The 21129-nt window shown below is 34.3% G+C and overlaps 1 protein-coding gene across 1 annotated transcript in view; it reads left to right on the top strand.

Annotated features, from left to right (window-relative positions):
• Positions 1-21129, top strand: part of DPYD (dihydropyrimidine dehydrogenase) — an 820949-nt gene that overhangs the window by 664264 nt on the left and 135556 nt on the right. The window contains exon 19 of the mRNA XM_060090168.1: positions 12939-13081. Within this exon, the coding sequence (XP_059946151.1) occupies positions 12939-13081 (143 nt within the window). The remainder of the gene's footprint in view (positions 1-12938; positions 13082-21129) is intronic.

The raw sequence follows: 21129 nt of genomic DNA, 5'->3' as shown, positions 1-21129 counted from the left end.
TACTGGCACAAAAACAGAAATATAGATCAATGGAACAGGATAGAAAGCCCAGAGGTAAACCCATGCACATATGGTCACCTTATCTTTGATAAAGGAGGCAAGAATATACAGTGGAGAAAAGACAGCCTCTTCAATAAGTGGTGCTGGGAAAACTGGACAGGGACATGTAAAAGTATGAAATTAGATCACTTCCTAACACCATACACGAAAATAAAGTCAAAATGGATTAAAGACCTAAATGTAAGGCCAGACACTATAAAACTCTTAGAGGAAAACATAGGCAGAACACTGTATGACATAAATCACAGCAAGATCCTTTTTGACCCACCTCCCAGAGAAATGGAAATAAAAACAAATGGGACCTAATGAAACTTAAAAGCTTTTACACAGCAAAGTAAGCCATAGATAAGACCAAAAGACAACCCTCAGAATGAGAGAAAATATTTGCAAATGAAGCAACTGACAAAGGATTAATCTCCAAATTTACAAGCAGCTCATGCAGCTCAATATCAAAAAAACAAACAACTCAATCCAAAAATGGGCAGAAGACCTAAATAGACATTTCTCCAAAGAAGATATCACAGTGCCAACAAACACATGAAAGAATACTCAACACCATTAATCATTAGAGAAATGCAAATCAAAACTACAATGAGATATCATCTCACACCAGTCAGAATGGCCATCATCAAAAAATCTAGAAACAATAAATGCTGGAGGGAGTGTGGAGAAAAGGGAACACTCTTGCACTGTTGGTGGGAATATAAATTGATTCAGCCACTATGGAGAACAGTATGGAGGTTCCTTAAAAACTAAAAATAGAACTACCATACGACCCAGCAATCCCACTACTGGGCACATACCCTGAGAAAACCATAATTCAGAAAGAGTCATGTACCAAAATGTTCATTGCAGCTCTATTTCCAATAGCCAGGACATGGAAGCAACCTAAATGTCCATCAACAGATGAATGGATAAAGAAGATGTGGCACATATATACAATGGAATATTACTCAACCATAAAAAGAAACGAAATTGAGTTATTTGTAGTGAGGTGGATGCACCTAGAGTCTGTCATACAGAGTGAAGTAAGTCAGAAAGAGAAAAACAAATACTGTATGTTAACACATATATATGGAATCTTAAAAAAAAAAAAAAAAGAAAGAAAAGAAAGGTCATGAAGTACCTAGGAATAAGACGGGAATAAAGACACAGACCTACTAGGGCATGGAGTTGAGGATATGTGGAGGGGGAAGGGTAAGCTGTGACAAAGTGAGAGAGTGGCATGGACATATATACACTACCATACGTAAAATGGCTATTTAGTGAGAAGCAGCTGCATAGCACAGGGAGATTACCTTGGTGGTTTGTGACCACCTAGAGGGGTGGGAAAGGGAGGGTGGGAGGGAGAGAGATGCAAGAGGCAAGAGATATGGCAACATATTTATATATATAACTGATTCACTTTGTTATAAAGCAGAAACTAACACACCATTGTAAAGCAATTATGCTCCAATAAAGATGTTAAAAAAAAAAAAGAGAGATGATTGGATAAAGAAGGGGAGATATACACAATGGAATACTACTCGGCCATAAGAAAGAATGAAATTCTGCCATTTGCAGCAGCGTGGTTGGAGCTAGAGAATATTATACTTACTGAAATAAGTCAGACAGAGAAAGACAACTATTATATATCACTTATATCTCGAATGTATATGCAAATGAATGTATATGCAAAAAAGAAACAGACTCACAGATACAGAAAACAAATTAGTGGTTACTGAACGGGAGAGGGGCAAAATTAGGGGTATGGGATTAAGAGATACAAACTACTGTGTATAAAATAGATAAGCAACAAGGATATATTGTATAGCACAGCAAATTAACCGATTCTCTTCTGATAACTTTTAATGGACTATAATCAGTAAAAGTACTGAATCACTGTGCTGTACACCTGAAACTAATATAATACTGTAAATCAACTATACTTCAATAAAAAAATATGTTAAAGCCCATTGATATCTTTGAGAGATGTCCAGCCCAGAGGAGAGAACAAAACCTCAGTGCTTGCTGTACAACCTGGGTTTCAGCAGACTCTGTGGAATGCAGCCTTATCACAAGGCCCAGAGATTTACACATGTAATTCATTGTAAAGTGAAAAAGAGAATGAGAATAAAAGGAATAGTTTGACGGTAGGGCAAGTGCTACCATGGACACCCTGACCATGGAACCACCCACAGTGTAAACAGAGTACAGAATTTCAGAGAGGAAAGAAATCATGGCTTTACAAAGAAAGAGATAATATGATCCTAGTGGATGTGGAAATTCTTTTGTTATTTTTTATGTCTTCAGAAAAATGCTCCCTTCTAATTGTCCTGCGTTCTCCCAGAGCAAAGCCTAGTTCTGGTCATCAACATTATCATCGTCATTTTAATTTTTCTCTTTCTTCTCTTCGAATAACCATTTTTGAATACTCATAGACTGTGAGATTTTTATGTGGTATGATAACATTTGCCCTGAACATCCTTAGGCAAAATCTTATGAGAGATGTTTATACACCAAGTTTGCTAAGTCTGTCATGGTTCAGGATCTCTTCTCTAAGGAAATATGTGTATTTTTAAAGAGTCATGTATTAATAGGTAAATTCATTATATTTATAAGCTTACAGTACTGCCAGAAGTACTTATAAGGGGGGGGACTGAGGCATATGGTAATCTGGAAATAAAGAAAAGCCCTCAAATTCAAATCCGTCAATGAATTTTATGGTCACATTGTGAACTAATTGTTTTATTGCTATAATGTGTTATTTTACTACACAACCCTGCCTTTCTTATATACATATGCTACTTAACTTTTTTGAGCCTGAATTTCTTCATCTGTACAAGGAGGATAATGCATATGTGACCTGTGAGGATATAAATAATGTGTAAGTAACTTAGCAGAGCACCTGGTATTCAGTAGGTTCTCAGCATTATTTCCTTTTAGTCGTAAAATGATATTGTCATTGCTGTTGAATTCTAGTTTTTTTTTTATTTTTATTAGGGTATAGTTGATTTGCAATGTTGTGTTAGTTTCAGGTGTACAACAAAGTGAATCAGTTATTCATATACATATATCCACTCTTTTTAAAATTCTTTTCCCATATAGGCCATTACGGAGTATTGAGTGGAGTTCCCTGTGCTATACAGTAGGTCCTTATTAGTTATCTGTTTTATATATAGTAGTGTGTACATGTCAATCCCAATCTGAAGACCAACAGCTTAAAAATTGTGACGGTCTCAGAGAGTTTTATCTCTGGTAACTCAGAAACACTATGAGCCCTCATCAATAGGTCTTAAAATAGGGAGCCAAATAACAAGGAAGAAACTGAGATTAGAACCCTGGTCCGTTTTAAATGCTAAATACTATCTGAGATGTAAAAGCCATTTATAGTTCTTCCTTGATGACTCTACTTTGAAATTTTACACCATTTTGTAAGTAAAAACACAAATACATGAAAAATGAGAGTAAGAAAAATTCCCTACTTGTTTCTTGTGTGTGGAGATTACTGAACAAATAATATGATGAGTATATTTTACATATTCATAGATTCATATGATTTTAATTGACACCATCCAATTACATGAAACAATTTACAAAACTCTCCATTCTTGTTTCCAAAGAGAGTACATATGTTGTAGCATCTACTATGAAAACTAAACCAAGTTGGAAATAGCAATAATGTACTTATTTCAATAATCCTTTTTCTTTTGTCTGTGTGTCTTTCCTCTATGTTAACATGTCTGGATTTCTTTCTAAATCTGAATTTCGTCGCTGGCCATATTGAAGAATGTGCTTACTGTACTGTTTCATTAAACTGCTGTGTTATCGGGTAATTGTTTAAACATAATGCCATAGCACTATCAAAAGGAAAGGTGAACTAATGGCATTTGCAAATGTCAGGGATTATCTTAACACTTTTATTATAGTTTATGAAAAAGTAGGTTCAGGGCATTTCATGGCAATTATTTCTACAGAAATTGGTTATTTAAATAAATTGCTAATTATCTGAAGATGACAGTATTGAAAATGCTACTAATGAGTTGTTTAATAAGTGTAGCTTGTGGTGGCCACCTACAGGTTGAAAACAGAAAGAACATATAGACTAATTATGCCTAGATATCACATATGAATGCCATATATTTTTCCCTCTAGTAACAAATTCAAGGAAATTTATCTCTTCGTGCCATCCTTTGAGTCTTGGAAGGTGTAGTTAGTTTCTAAGTTTTTCATAGATTATGGTTTTGTTCTAAATCAACTTTCACTTTGCTTCCATAATTATCTTTGTCCTATAATTCCTAGATACAATTATCATTATAATTGATTAACCAAACTAGATTACTTTTAGAGTGAAAGAGGATGCTGTTTATAATTACTTCATGTAATTACAAATAAATATAGGTGTGATAAACTGGAACTCTCCTGGGCAAACCAGGTCATATGGTCTCTCTAGTTATACCAATTACTAACAGCTATCATTTCTATCTAGTTACTAGCCAACAATTAATATAATGCCAATATTCTTGGTTTTATCATATGTGGACAACATATCTTTATTATTTATAAAACTTATTAACTCTATAACTTAATCAATATGCAAACAATTAAAATAGGGAAGAAATATAGTACTGTGGTTAAGAGCATGGTATTAGGAGTCAGGTAGACCTAGATGCAAATACTGGACCCACACTGTCTGAGTGATCTTGAGGGTGAGATATTTATTTCTTATGATCTCATTTACATATCTAAGAATATGAGGACAAAAAAATACCTAAAGTAATGTCACTGAGACAATGCATGAGAAAACACTTAGGAAAACACCTGTCAATTAGAAAGCACTCAAAAGAGGAGTCTCTATAATGAATGTATTACATGTTAAAATTTCACTTTAACTCATACTTAATCCTTTTATAAGTTAACTTCATCACTGGTATCTACTGGGAAACCACAGAGCATATAAAATTGCTCCTTAAAATATCATGACAAAGTTCATATTATCCTGGAATTTTGAATTGGAAGAGATCATCTAATCCAATATTTTCTATAGTACAGATCTTTTCTATTGCATCCTACCTGCCACTACCTGCCAAATATCCATTTAGGTTTAAGGGATATGGGCATCCAAATGTAGCTACTTCTGTTGCTGAATTTACAACAAATTAATGATAAAAATAACAATAATAAAACCAGTAGTGTGTGCTTAACCATTTGTTCTAGTTATCTTTTGAAGAAAACATAAATGAAGCCTTTCTTTACGGTTATCCCTTAAATATTTGAAGAACAACTATTGGGATTACTTTCAGCCATTTTATACATACACACATATTATTTTTAAAAATTTTTATTTCAAAATCAATCTTATTGCACCATAACAGTGGAATTAACTGTACATAATAAGCTATTTATATATAATATATGTATATTATATATACATATATATACATATGCATTTTAAGTTATGGGGAATAAAGTTTATTTTGGCAGATAATGTTAAAATTAAAGTTTCATACACTAGTAACATAACTCAACATCCTTAATTTGATATGTGTGAAACACTTTCTTGCTTTTCTGTGTTCTTGTAAATCACCATATCCTAAACTACTTCAGAAAACTGACATACTGAAATTTAGGTTTACTGGTTTTGCTTACCATTTGATTCCAAACAAAACTTTTCATAGGCTTTTTCCATCTCTGGGTCCATCCCATTATGTGTGTGTATGTGTGTATGTGTATGTGGCAGGGTGGGGAGATGAGAGAGAGAGAGATCATTCTATTCAACCTGTTTTGGATATATTCTAAGTTTGTTAATACATAGAACCAAATGTGCTCTTCTGAATGTACGGAGGGTAGGATCATTGCACATCCCATATATGTTTCACAGCACAGAATCTGAAAATGTCTATTCCTGTATTGTTTTAGAAGCATTATAAAAAATAGTCACTTCTCGTTGCAGAAGTGAATCATAAACACTTTCTTACCTAAAATAATTAAATAATATGGATGTATAGGTATCGAACTAGAAAGTTCCTCTTCAACCTGTTCCCCAGAGATAACTATTAGCAGTTTAAAACTCAACATTCTTTGCATTTACATGCCCACATACTAAATGTAATCATACATTTTTTACCTAAAATGGAACTACAACCTATATATTATTCTGCTACTTGTCATTTAACACGTAACATCGTATCCTAGAGATATTTCCACATCAGTTTTAAAGGTTTCCTGTGATATCATACATACATGGATGAACTATAATTTATTTACTAGCATAACTGCTAGTGATTATTTAGGTTGTTTTCACTGTTTTGCTATAAGAAACAATATTTCAAGGAACATCTTTGTACATGTAACTTTATGTCTATGCACTAATGGATTTTATTTCTCAAAATAGAGTTTCTGGATAAGACATATACATTTAGATATTGCAGTTGCATTATACACCTAACAAAGAGTTTTTCACAAAAATATATGCATTTACAATCATAGACTCAAACTATAATTTTTAGAAATGAAATGACTTAGGATCTCCAAATTTAATATCTAGGAGATTAATTAACACCCCTTAAGTATTAAGTGTTTATCCCCACATGTTTATAGTAAATGCTTATTTTTCTGATCAATTTTCTCTGGCTTTGGTAGTAATATTAGCTTATATATAGTATGAACCAGGCCCTGTGCCGAGTGCTTTCCACGAATTGTATCATGTAATAGTCCCCAAGTTGCTATGATATTATTGTTAGTGATGTCCCTGTTTCACAGATAGGGAAAACTGATGTTCTAGGAAGCTAACAAAGGAGCTTGCTCAGAGTCACAATTGTGTAAAGTAATAGAATAAAGACTTACACCTAATTGGTTGGACTTTAGAACCTGTGCTCTGAGCATTAGACCACAGACGATACTGATACTGGTTTTCTTAGGCAAAGACAATGTGCAAGTGATCCTCGTCATAATTGCTGCACTGTCATTTCTCAGTAGCAGCTGAAAAGTATGGACTCTGATAGTCACAGAGACTTGGTGTTTAAACTTTTAAACTGTGGCATAAAACAAGTTTTATTCAGCTTGAACTTCCCTTTCTTCGTATACGAAACAGAGCTGATAGCATCTCCCTGCACAGCACTCTAAGGGTTAAATCACACACTTTTTGAAGCCCCAGTCTCCGTGTCAGGCTATGGAAATCACTCCAAGAACAAATGCTCAGAAAGGAAAATGGCCCCTTCTCTGGTAAATAGTATTAATTCTATTGCTTTAAAATAAAATGCCTGGCACATGCTAGGTACCAAATTATTGAATATAAATTGACTATGAATATATTGAATATGTTATGAAGCAGATAAACAGCTATAAAGATATGAAGACTCAGAAAAAATATCTTGAAGTATTCAACAAAAATTAAAACGTTTCCATAAGAAAATTTTTAGCTTTTTCAATAAACCTAAAATAGCAACGTAAAATAATTGGTTTTCTTTCTCCCATTTCTCCTCTTTAGATTTCATATCTCTTGATATAACCCTGGATCCTTGTAGTACTTCAGTTTCTAGTTGAATTATGGTCATTTTCTCAGAGGACTTTAATCTATGTGTAAAGATGTATTTTTATTTATTTTATTTTTTTAACACCTTTATTGGAGTATAATAGCTTTACAATGGTGTGTTAGTTTCTGCTTTATAACAAAGTGAATCAGTTATACATATATATATGTTCCCACATCTCTTCCCTTTTGTGTCTCCCTCCCTCCCACGCTCCCTATCCCACCCCTCTAGGTGTTCACAAACCACGGAGCTGATCTCCCTGTGCTATGCGGCTGCTTCCCACTAGCTATCTATTTTACGTTTGGTAGTGTATAAAGGTCCATGCCACTCTCTCACTTTGTCACAGCTTACCCTTCCCCCTCCCCATATCCTCAAGTCCACGCTGTAGTAGGTCTGTGTCCTTATTCCCGTCTTACCCCTAAGTACTTCATGACCTTTTTTTTTTCTTAGATTCCATATATATGTGTTAGCATACGGTATTTGTTTTTCTCTTTCTGACTTACTTCACTCTGTATGACAGACTCTAGGTCCATCCACCTCACTACAAATAACTCAATTTCATTTCTTTCTATGGCTGAGTAATATTCCATTGTATATACGTGTATATATATATGTGTGTGTATATGTGCTTTACATATTTATCAATATGTTAGGTTCATTAATATTTTAAAGTTGTTTTAAAGGATAAATTTTTGGTGCTTGATTTATGTTTATTTTATAAAAACCAATCTCTCAACTCCTAAATCTTTGAAATTCTTAATTTGCTAATATTTTCTTTCTTCTGGGTGATGTTAAAACTATTAACAGACAGTCAAAGCTCAATTTCTAAGGAATTTGTTATCCACTTAATTCATTATATTTTAATTAATGTAAGCAAATTAAAACTACATTTTCTTTTTGTGTACACAGTGAGCATGAGTGAGTATTATAACCCAATTCTGTTTTATTGCCAGCTAGAGCCATTATCAGAGAGTTTATTGTGGACTTAGCTTTAACAATTAACTCTGTAACAGTAGCTGTTTTAGGAGTCAAATGATTAAGGAAAAAACAAACAGAATTAAACTCAATTATTCAAAATTTCAGTTATCCAAAATTAGCATATGTTCCACACTACCTTGCCCATTAAAAATGTCTTTTCAAGGATTTAGTCATGCTAAGTAAAGCTCTGCCTCCTTCTCACCAATAAACTCAACTTCTGATGTTGTCATTAAAAGTCTTGCATATTGATTTAGTGCATGGGCCTTTTGATTCTCAAAATAAAATCTTAAATATATGGATGTCTGTCTTTGAGATTTTTAGCTTTGGAGTCAGTTAATCCTACCAACATTATGACACCACTAAATGAAAGCTGCTGGAGAGGGGAAAAGGGAGAGGGAGATGTGTGGTTCTCCTAAGGGAGCAGAGGTTATAAAGTTTCATCATCCTAGGCATCATAATCTTGTCTCCAATAAAAAAAAAGAAAAAGGTTTCTTTGCATTACTAAGCACACAGCAACAGCATAAAAGGCACAAAGTAAACTAAATAAATGCTCCCTCTGAAATCAATTGTCCTCCTAGGTAGTACAGGTTATAATAGCAAACATCTATATAATCTTTGTTATGTGCTAGCCCTTTATATATATTAAATAATTTAATCCTCAAAACAGCTCTATGAAGTTATTATAATTTTATTATTTTATAGATGAAAAGATTAAGAAATTTTCACAAGATTACAGAGCTTGTAAATAGTGGAGCTAGAATTTTAACCTAAGAAGTTGACCCTGTTGTCTCTCGGATGTAACTAATTCATCCTCAAATTCCCTTCTTTCTAGAGTTTATATTAATAGTAATTATAAAATATATGATGTTTAAATGAATGTGAAGCTTTCCTAATGGGATGTGTACAGAATGAATAACTGAACTCATATTATTTACCTTGAAACTACCTCCTAAGATCATTGAGGCTGGTGTTTTGGGTATCCACCCTGGGTGACAATATGGTTACAACATAAACTGATTACCTGAGATTGTCTTTTAAGCTTTTCCAATTCAGTTACAATTACGTCTTTTTTAAAAGAAGGCACAGGTGCTTAATATTTCTTGAATAGACAGATGAACAGATGAATGGATAAATGAGGCCTGAGTAAGGAACCTAAGTCATAATACATTAATTCTTACTTGCATATCAATATGTAATACTACTACTAATGGTAGCATTTTTGAAATTGCAATTAAAATAAGAAAGTATTTTCTTAAGAAAAAAAATCATTGAATTCAGATTGGTTACCTTTGAATTCAACATCTCTGGCTTACTGAAATGTTTTTCTAGATCATGAATCAATCAAATGTAATGTGAAGTTTATCAAAGATCTATGAATTCAACATACTGATTTGCATTTTAGGATGTGACTATATGGAGGGCCTCGATTGATTAGATACCAAAAGTTCATTCTAGTCCCCCAGGTTTTCTGCTAGGGCCACTTTGGTACAAATCAGGACTCTTCACAGCAATGTTGGAACTCAAAGGTCTAGTTCACTTTTTGTTTGTTTGAACCTGCAGCTTGTTTCAAAATGTGGGGATTCAGAATGGCTGACTTTCATTGGCACCTCCCACACTGTTGAAACAGAAAGACTTGATGTAATTAATTTCCCATCAGGTTCATCTGGTTACCCCATGTAGCTGAAGGCTTAATTTAAATTGCACGTTGCCTATTAATTAATTTAAGCTTATAGGATTACAATTTTTTGATTTAAACCTTGTTGTTTCCTTTAGGATGGAGTCCACTTTTAATTCCTTGAGCTTCTCAACTGGCTTCTTCCTCCCTGGTCTTTGGTCTAAAATCATTAATTACTGTAGCAGTGACAAAGTTTTAAAAATTCTTATCTCAATAACTGTGATTCTGGAAATCTGTATGCATTTTAATTAACATATGTACAATCTCATATGGTATTGATGTATGTATTTCTTTCACACCAAAAGTTTTATTTTTATATTGAATCTATTATTTTTTCATTTCTGTCACTTTAAAACTAAAAAGAAATTTCTGTATAACAATTTAGAAAGATCCTTTTACATTCCTTCAGTTTCCTTCCAAAAACCTTTCATGGCGAATAAAAGTCATTTTAAAAATCTATTCCCCATAAAAATGCTGAGAACAGGTAGATTATATTTCATACTAAATCAATTGAGTTATAAAGAAAACCAATCAAATGGAATTTATAATGGAAACTAAAACTGAATTTACTATTACCCAGCAACAGAAGGATCCATTTCTTCATTTTTGGATCCCATTTCCTCAGAGAACATAATTACTCTTAATTTAAAAAGATACCTTTATTAGTTTGAAAGGTTTTCATGTTCATTGGGTAAATTAGAAAAGTTTTTAAAAAGAAGAAAAACATCAAATAGAAAATGTCTTATTGACCTAATTGAACATCTTCAAATGCCACTGAGGATTTACTGATGTTTTTTAACACCTGTGTAATAATGTTGCCCTTTAAATGTAACTGGTTAAATTTTCAAAGCTGTGTTCTGAGATTTTGCCATTTGATGTCCATTAATATCAATTGGAATATGTGGCCAAATCCCTGTGTACCACTTTGAAATTTTACCCCTTAGTGTTAATGGTAGTCTTCTAACAGTGCAGTTAGAAATAAATTATTTATCTGCTTAGCAAAAATTTCCTTTACTCTCCAGGGTCAACTAAATAAGAAAAAAAAGAATCCCAATATTTCTTTATTACTTCAAAGTAACATGTGTGTAAAGGAGCCATCAACTTAGCATATATTGACCATATTAGTTATATTATGCCAAGATAGCTGTATGTCTGTCTAAAAGGTTTATTTAAGTTACAACTTAACTTAAAAATGCTTTCCTCTAACTTTTACTCTTGAATTTCTTTTTAGTATAGCTAAAGATATGTTTCTATAAATATGTGTGTGTGTATTCTTTCCATGCATTCTCCTGTCCACTATGTTAGCCTTTTTTTATGGTTAAAACATATAGACTAAGAAGAAGTCACTGATAAATATTTTGAAATAGAAATAGAATCTTAATGTTCAGTTTCTAATTTGCCCTAACTTACTACCTTGTATTTAACTGTCAGTTATGGAATCCTGAAGTGTCAGCATTGAATATTCTTGACTAAGAAACTCTATTATCTAGAGGAAGATTTTTTAGGTGTCAGAGCACCAAGTAGACATTTCCACAAACATTTTTGGTGTTGAGTGCTAAAACATTAGTTTACATGTATATTCAGTTTCATCTGAAATGAACAAGATAAAAAGAAAACCACCGATTTTAATGAAAGCTCTTTGTGCTTCCTTAATAGGAGCACCAATGAATACATATTGAGAATGCTGGTAAGGATGCTTGTGGTGGTGGAGGAGATGCCAGAGGCATCACACATGAGGCTTACTTTACCCTTTGCTTGTTTTGTTGTTTGTGGAGCCCTTATTTGAGGCAATGCCACATTGTTGCACAAAAAGAACTATTTTTACTTAAGAAAATGCCTTTATAGGACCATTGACTTATGAGAGTACATCAGAAATATCAAATTATATTACTATGTTATGAGAGCATTAATTTACTCCCGATTGGGTTAACCCTTGAGAGTCTAAGCAGCCTTATACAGTATAATCATGTAAAAAATGACCTCAGAGTGTTCTGTCCATCCATACAGCCTTTATTACAATTAGCAAATAATGTATTGGTAATGTTTGGTTAAATAATGTATACAAACTCAAATGCATACTCTAATTACTGAATTCTAGTAAATTCTCTTTAACTTGATTAAAATGTTCTAATGTATGAAAAATTAGATTAGGCTCACTATGTTTGAGTAAAATCACTATCAGATTTTGGGAAATACATGTAAAATGCAATATGGAATCTGTAAGTTCATCAGCACCTTGCTTGTTTTTGCAGTATCTCTATTCACACCAGCTGCTTTATACTTTTCGGAAACATAACAGAGCTGTATGTCTATTTATGCACTGTATGTGATTGTTTTACTTTTACAAAATCTGCTATTCCTTGTATTTTTTCAAACAGATGCTCAAGTGTTCCATACAATCTTTTACACATTACTGTATATCAAATTGTGATATGTATATATTTTATGCGAGAGGTCTAGAGTTGCTATATCCACTTGCATAACATGCCTGCATGCAATAATAGCATCAAAGTCCTTAAAATAAGTACACATCCATTTACAAATTAACATACTTTGAAACATAGCAATGCTTGTATATTACATACGTATATATCTTAAGTAGAGATAAAATTGAATTTTGTCTAGTACAACACTGCCATCACGTGATAGTGATTATAAGGCAATATGCTCAAGTGGTCAATATACTAACCATCAATCATCCTCATTTTCTGTAGGCACAGCCATCAGACCTATTGCTTTGAGAGCTGTGACCACCATTGCTCACGCTTTGCCTGGATTTCCCATTTTGGCCGCTGGTGGAATTGACTCAGCTGAAAGTGGTCTTCAGTTTCTCCACAGTGGTGCTTCGGTCCTCCAGGTAGTACTTGTTTTTGTCTGTCCCTTCACAAAACTCCATCTAACAAATGAAGTGAAAATTATGTGACAACAAGTGTGTTCTTGTAGGGTCTCTTGAGAAAGAGTCCTTGCGGGATCAAAAGCATGGCACTCATTAAGTTTCTATTACTAGTTAAGAACAAACCTGAAGTTCATTTCCTGTCCTTTTGAGGGCTTACAAACCCTCTATTTTTTTAACATATTTGTTCAGCTGTATGTTTCTAAAATAAATGAGATCACGTCCCAAAATGTATACTGTACTACTGAATAAAAACGAAATATATGAGGAACTTTGGGTAAAAGTAAAATCTTGATTGAAAAATAAAAGAAGCCAAGGGCAAGGCCAATACACAAAATCTATGCCATATGGTACTGGAGGCATTAACAAACTTGACTGTGAACTTCCTGGTAGCCAAACAAATAAATCACAGCTTTCAAAATATAGAAATAAATTGGTTGTTTACCTTCTTGTGGTACAAAGCTGAGGGAAAATCATCCATTGTCTTCATAAAGTGATACTTTGAGATGTAGTACATCATACTCTTATTAGCCCTCTACAAATAACTTAGAAATTACTTAATTTTTTATTATTTATACACTTGCTTTTTATATTATAATGCTGTTCAACATAGATGCAGTACAGTGCCTCAGCACTTTATAGCATAAGCATTTCTCTCAGGGACCAGATATGCAGGTTTGGATGGTCTGACATGACCCAGGTAAAATTTTTCATATGAGGACTAGACTGTGACCTCTGAGGTAAATCCCACTTTAATATGGCTGCTTACTACCTAACATTGATGGTAATTAGGGAGCAGAGTGTTAGCATCACTTATATTCTCTGGCAAGAAAGTGGAGTGCAGTATCTTGTGTTGCCAATTTAACAATCAGAACTAACGTCCTGTTATGAAATATAAATTGGAAATAACATATATCAGAATGCTAATGGAGGAGGACTTATGCTTCCAGGAAGATGGAGTAGGTATACTTTTCCCTATGCTTCTGAGTAAGTGCAATTAAAAACCTTTATATATCTAGAACGAACATAAAGAGACTCTGAAAGGAGGGAAGAAGGCAGTCTGGCTAGGAATCTCAGGACCCAAGGCACAACACAGTGGAGAATTTCCTGGGTTTTCTTTTTGCCTCATATATCCCAGACTTGGAGCCAAAGAAGCCAGCAACCCAGAAACAACAGGTGCAGGCAAAAAACCCCTACTCTTTCTAGCCAGAGAACCAGGAAAGGGCAGCCTAACAAGACAGAAAACTTTTAGCCCATAACTGCTCTTCTCTAGCCAAACACCACAGCTAAAAACTGCAGCGCCACACCTGTCCACACAAGCAAAGGACAAGCATGGGTCTTATACTTCCAGCCTCAGGAGGCTGTAACAAGGCACCCAGCATTGCTCCTGGGCAATAATGAGCTCCCATATGTGGGAGGCATGGACTTCCACCCCACTGACAGTAATGAGGTGTCCCTTCTCCTCCCCAACCCCAGGGTCTTGTCAGAGGAAGTCTAATGGAGAGTCAGGATTTTTATCACCACCCAGCGGTAACAAGCCCACTCTGTCCCACCCATCACAGCCCCCTGGTATCAGATGAGGCCTAGAGGGGAGCCAGAACTCCTATCTTCTCTTGGCAGTAACAAGGAGTTATGTCCCTCAGGTGTCAATGAAGGACAAGTAGGGCATCTGGACAGTAATGAGGCAGCATCCTTGCCCTCCTCTGCCAGAATGGTATCCAAAAAAGCCAGCTAAAACAAAAGGTTTAAATAAGATGAAGAGTCCCTTAGCATAATACCCAAAATGTCAATGTTTTAATTGAAAATCACCCATCATGCCAAGACCCAGGAAGACCTCAAGCTGAACGGTAAAAGACAATTAATAGATGCCAATACCAAGATAGCAATAACAGAGATTTAGAATGATCTGATGAAGATTTTTAAAGCAGACATCATAAAGTTGCTCTAAGAAGCAATTACAAACAGGCTTGAAGCAAATGGAAAATATGGAAAGTCTCAAAAAAGACATAGATATAAAGAACCAAATGGAAATTTCAGTCCTGAAAAATATAATAACAAATACAAAACTCAGTTGATGGGCTCAACAAAAGAATGGGGAGGACAAAGAAATAATCAGTGAACTGGAAGATAGAGCAGTAGAAATTAACCAATCTGAAAAACAGGGAGAAAAAAGACAGAAAGGAAAAAAATGAACAGAGTCTCACGGAACTGTGGGAGTATAACAAATAGTGTAATATTCATGTTAGAGTGCCAGAGGAGAGGTCAAAGAAGGAGGGGATGAAAAAGAAATTATGTCTGAAAACTTCCCAAGTTTTGCAAGAGACATAAACCTACAAGATTCAAGAAGCTGAATGCATCTCAAACATGAGAGATCCAAAGAAACCCATACCAAAACACATCATCATCAAACTTCTGAAAACTAAAGACAAAAGGCCCTTGAAAGCAAGAAAGAAATGACATCTTACCTATAAGGAACAAACAATTATAATGACAATAGATTTCTCATCATCAGAAACATCAAGTCCAGAAAGTGAGACAAAATTTTCAACTGTTGAAAGAAAAGAACTATCAACCCATAATCCTATTTCCTTCAAGAAGGAAAGATAAAACAAGACATTCTTAACTCAAGAAATACTAAGAATTTATTTCCAGGAAGCATAACTAAAAGAATGACTGAAAGAATGTCCTTAAGAAGAAGGGAAATGATAAAAGAAGGGACTTGTGGGCATCAGAAATGAAGGGAGAATACAGAGCAGTATCTTCAAGAAGAATCTGGAAGATAATGGATGTCTAGGCTTGAATATCACCTGAATTTATTTTCATGAACATGGAGGAGTACATGAACTCAAGGATAAAAATGCATTATGAGTGAGTTCCAGAAAGGACTCCTGCTCATTTCCAGACATGTGAGCTTGGGCGAGTCACACATGAGGGGAGGAAATTGTTGACTGTCTACCGTGTGCTGATTCTACCTACTGCTAGATACAGTATTTCCATGCCTACCTGAGAGTGAAATCATTTTATACTTCTTTGACATCATCTGAGGCTTGGAGGATGAAAGTAGTATAGCCAAAGTCACATGACTAGCACTAAAGCCAGAACTAAAACCTTGAGTTTCTCGACTGCAAAGCCAATGCTCTTCCAACTGGTCATATTGCCTGTCCCCCTCCCAGAACCTCTAAGGTGGAGTAGCAGTAATAGGCAGATCTTCCCCATCTACTCAAAGCTTACATGTTCAGGCTACAAGTTAATTCTTAGAGTAAGGATTCAAAGAAGAGAATAAATGTGGGAACATAGAAAAATAAATAACATGATATGTTCCAAACACAGATGTGCACTCAGTTTATGGACCCTGGTATATGAATATATAGAGTACTTTGTGTCTTCATAAAAACGTGTGGTGAAATAATCACTCAAATTGCAGTTTCTGCTTAGGCTCATCTTGGATCAAGAAGCAGAGACTCATTCAAACTACTTGAAGATAATGAAGCCTACTGTATTCTATATGTTAATGGAGACAGGAACTGCAAGAACCAATGGGGTAGTTCTGGACAGAGACCTTTTCCATCTCTTTTGTGAGCCATGTGATTTCTCCCTCAAAGGAATCTATAGCTCTGTTCAATCCTTTGTCTCCAGGACTTACTCCTTGTTCCTGCCTCCTCTGAGCTTCAGCCTAGCACATGCTCATCATGGACCCATTCCACATGGTGGTCTTTCAGCTCCACCTTCTACATGAAATACCTCACCAGCTTAGTATCTGTTGGCTCAGATTTTCAAAAGAGGAAATCTGTTTGGCTCAATGTATCTTTTCATTCCAGGCCTCATTCTAGAACACTGATCACCTGATGTATTGACCAGGGTATAGGAAAAACACATTAAATATTTGTTGAATGAAATTTTTAAATGAGTATGCTCGAGTTGTCATTTTTTAAAACCAGATTATGAAGAGGGGATGAGAAGGTCAACATGGTATTAAAAAGTGGCTGCCAAAGCACTGCCCCTTCAGCTCTGGCTAGGAATGGCCCAGAAACTTCCCAACTGTGTAAAATATTGACTCCCAATTGATGTTGTTAAAAAGGTAAATTTCCACACATAGGCTTTTACTGATATAAAATTACAGATTATGTATCAATTATGTGTCATTAGCTTTAGTCACGTTTTAATTCAGCCAGAAAATATTTTTAAACCAATTTTAGCTAAAGTTTGAACTAAAATCAGTATTAAGATATATTCAGGACAGTTATGAGTGGGAAAATCCCTGAATATACAATTTTGGCTTGGCATTTGAATGGGGTGGAGACGTATAATATTTCTATCTCTCTTCCATTGTAACTGAATTTTACCCTGTTCCACTCCCTAGTCCTGGGTTAATCTAACCTTTCATTTTCTATACTGCTGGGTTGCTGGATATTATTAGAGAAATTCAGGTAACTTTGCCAATTGAATTTACTCCAAATTCACAGTGTTTAATGTCAGCTGGGCCTTGGCATGCTAGTAAGCATCAGTTTTTATTCATCTTTTAAAAAAAATTTTCCCATCAAATTCCCTCTGGCAGTTGGTTCAAATCTTTTTTGTATACCTCAAGGCCCTAAATCCCTCCATCATCACCCTCCCATTTCTCTGTTGCCATTTGTTCACTGGCTCTTAACTGCCCACCTCATTCCCCTTCTCTGGTTCTATAATATTTCCCTTGAAGAGCTCATCCACTTACATATCTTAAGGTGGAATACTATCAAATCTAGCTTTCTGTTTCTACTCAGATGTAAAATATGTACTGACAAGATGCATTGTTTTACAAGACATAATCAGACAGATGATAAGTATTTAAATAGTGTGATGGTGCTGATATACTGGAGTTTAGAAAGAAAAGTAATAAACAGAAATAGTGATATAAATTAAACATTTGATTCTGATTTTCTTGATGCACATAAATAAACTATGTAGATAGGGGAGTGCACTACTGGAATAAGGATTTATTCTCAAAGTAGCAATTTCAAATTCAATTTTTAAGTGAATTTAATAACCATGACCTTCTATGTGACTTTAGAAAAAGTATTGACATTTCAAAAATGGAAAGCTAAAATTTTTTTCATAAGTTTGATAAGTGTGATAGAACATTCTTTTCTTGTTAATCAGTATGCATCACAGAAAAGCATTCATTCATTTATTCATTCAGTAAATATTTATTGAGAATCTACATGCCTAGCACTATTCTAGGAATTTGGAATACATATTTCTGTGAGTAGAACAGATAAAAGTCCATCACCTCATGGGACTTACATTCTAGTGAGGACAAAGATATAATATAGTAAATATGAAACGTAAGTATATTATCCGGTATGTAAGATGATATGTGCTGTGAAAAAGCAAAAAAAAAAAAAAAAGACGTCTCATTGCAAAGGTAATATTTGTATAAAAAACTGAAGGCAAGGAATCAGGGAAATTTTTATTGAATTAAAATACTTAGGTTGGGCCTCCCTGGTGGCGCAAGTGGTTGAGAGTCCGCCTGCCGATGCAGGGGATACGGGTTCGTGCCCCAGTCTGGGAGGATCCCATATGCCGCGGAGCGGCTGGGCCCGTGAGCCATGGCCGCTGAGCCTGCGCGTCCGGAGCCTGCGCGTCCGGAGCCTGTGCTCCGCAACAGGGGAGGCCACAACAGTGAGAGGCCCGCATACCGCAAAAAAAAAAAAAAAAAATACTTAGGTTATAGCATCACTTGCTTAAATTTTTGCTAATTGAGAGTTTAACTGAAATATAAAAATCACAAAATATTGTAGACCACCTTGCAGTTTAAAAATGGAAAATGCCTTTTAGGTTTCAGGCTGCATTTTAATGAGCAATTTTTTGCTTTTTGAAGTCTTCTTACAATTTTTAGGAATGTACCATTTCTCATTGGCACTGTTTATTTCTATTACCTTATTCTACAACTTGCTTTGATGAGGATTTTAACATTTCAGTGGTAAAGCATCCAATAACCCTACCTTAAAAATGCTTCAGTTAATGTTTTATTTAAAAACTAAGGAGTTAGCTAGAGAATAATTTGAGTATTCCAGATCATTTCCCTGGAACAACTTTGGAGTAAAAATGACTATTACAACAGAACCAGATGCAACACTTTGGCCAAGAAATGAGGTTCAAAACTATGGGTGTGTATTCTTGGGTAGCTGCTCTTATTACTTTGTCAGTCAACCCAACTAACTTCTAATTTATTTAAGTGAACCCCAGTGTCTTTGAAATCTTATTTTTCATATTTTTTGATAGGCTCTCATTAGTTAGAATATGCAAGTTAGAGCTATAAAAATTCTAAGTGAAAATTATTATTAAATTTAAGATACCGAACACTGAAATTTATAAGTACCTCTTTGTTAAATTACATTCTCAAACTCTTCATAAACTCTTGAGGTCTTAAATCTTTTGAAAGGCTACTCTGAAAAAAGGAAGTTTGCTTCTGGCTGCCAATTAGTTATTCAGGAAAGGCATAGTAAATAAACAACTTGAATAATTTCCCTTTAAAACAGTTTGAAAAGACTAATAAATTAACACTGGCTTTTTAAAAAACTTGTAGTTTAAGTTGTTTGTCCCAGATCTAGCCTTCAGAATAAATTCTATATCCCCTTCATCTGATTTAAGTACTAGTCTACAATTTCTGTTAATAAAAACTATTTAGGGATTTCTATTGCAACCGAAACCCAGACGGAGTCCGTTGCTTTTAGTAATAGGTTTCATCACAAAATGTTCACTCTCCTCTATTGTATATAGATAGAGGATATAAGTACTATACTACCTTTTTTTTCACTGAATTACTTTGGGTTTCTATAATTTAATTTAATGATATTGCCAATACAATTCAATCTTTTAAGGACTTTGATTCAGGACATCAGAAATTATAGGAAGTTCATTCATGTACAATTATGACTGTGCCTTCATTGAGATTGTATGGGTGGGTTTTTTTATTCCATTTCTTTTGTATGGGTTTGTCACTGAAGTTAATAGAAAATCCTGAAATACAGCAGAAAGAGGGAGTACAGTGGGCATTTGCTGTGAGTCATGGTCATGTGACAGACACTCACTAGAGTTATATAACCAAATCAATTTTTGACAATAATTAGCTGCTCTGATGGAGCTAGTTCAAGCTAAATGGAATTTTTTAATGTGATCAAGAGATGTATTATTTTATTGAAACTAGAGAAAAAGAGGTAATTGAAGCAGCACGATGACACTATTTCCACATGAGTGCAGATGCGTTATGGACATTCTCTCTTGGTCATAATGCACAGGAAGACTGCAGTGCTTCAACTATATAGATGGGGGTCTTTAGATGGTAAAAATTTTGCATACTATATTTTAAATTCTTATTGGGTAAGCGGAAAATATATTTATTGAATTATTTCTTATTTTTTATTTAATCATCTTTCACTTTAAAATCAGGCTATGATACATGAAGGAAGAATAGTTGATACCATTCAAACTTATTTTAAATGGCATCAGAATTATTTCACATAGCTAGTTAAAATAGACACTTTTTTCTTTTCACTATGCAGTTTCTTGTTTCCTAGTTTTAATGAGTGTTTCATGTACAGTGTTAAGAACAATACGCAAGTAGTTATTTTAAAAAATAGAAACCCTATATTCGTAGAATAATATATAGGAAAAAAATAGTATCCATTCAGTGAAATTCCAATTACTGTGTCAGTTATTACATTATTTTAAATTACTTTAATGGATGGTGTCTTTAATGGAAGAGGCTTTAATTTTTGAAAAGTATCTTGATTGCAGTTCAACAATGTTGTTTATAAGCAAACAGAGGAAATTAAATGGAAACCTGCTAGGCTTTTGAATGATTACACACTCGCCACTTGATAGAAAGATTAATATCTAGATTCAAAAGAAATTAACTGAAATTAAATCTAATCTTTTTGAATGACAGTTTTACTATAAGAAAAAGTAACTCTACCACACAATGACTATTTTATGTGAGAAAATAACCATGAGTTAGCTAAGATGTTTGCAAT

This window comes from Mesoplodon densirostris, chromosome 2, assembly GCF_025265405.1.
Source record: "Mesoplodon densirostris isolate mMesDen1 chromosome 2, mMesDen1 primary haplotype, whole genome shotgun sequence".
Classification (NCBI taxonomy): domain Eukaryota; kingdom Metazoa; phylum Chordata; class Mammalia; order Artiodactyla; family Ziphiidae; genus Mesoplodon; species Mesoplodon densirostris.
Note: the sequence above shows the minus strand (reverse complement) of the source record. Positions and strands in the feature narration are given on the sequence as shown.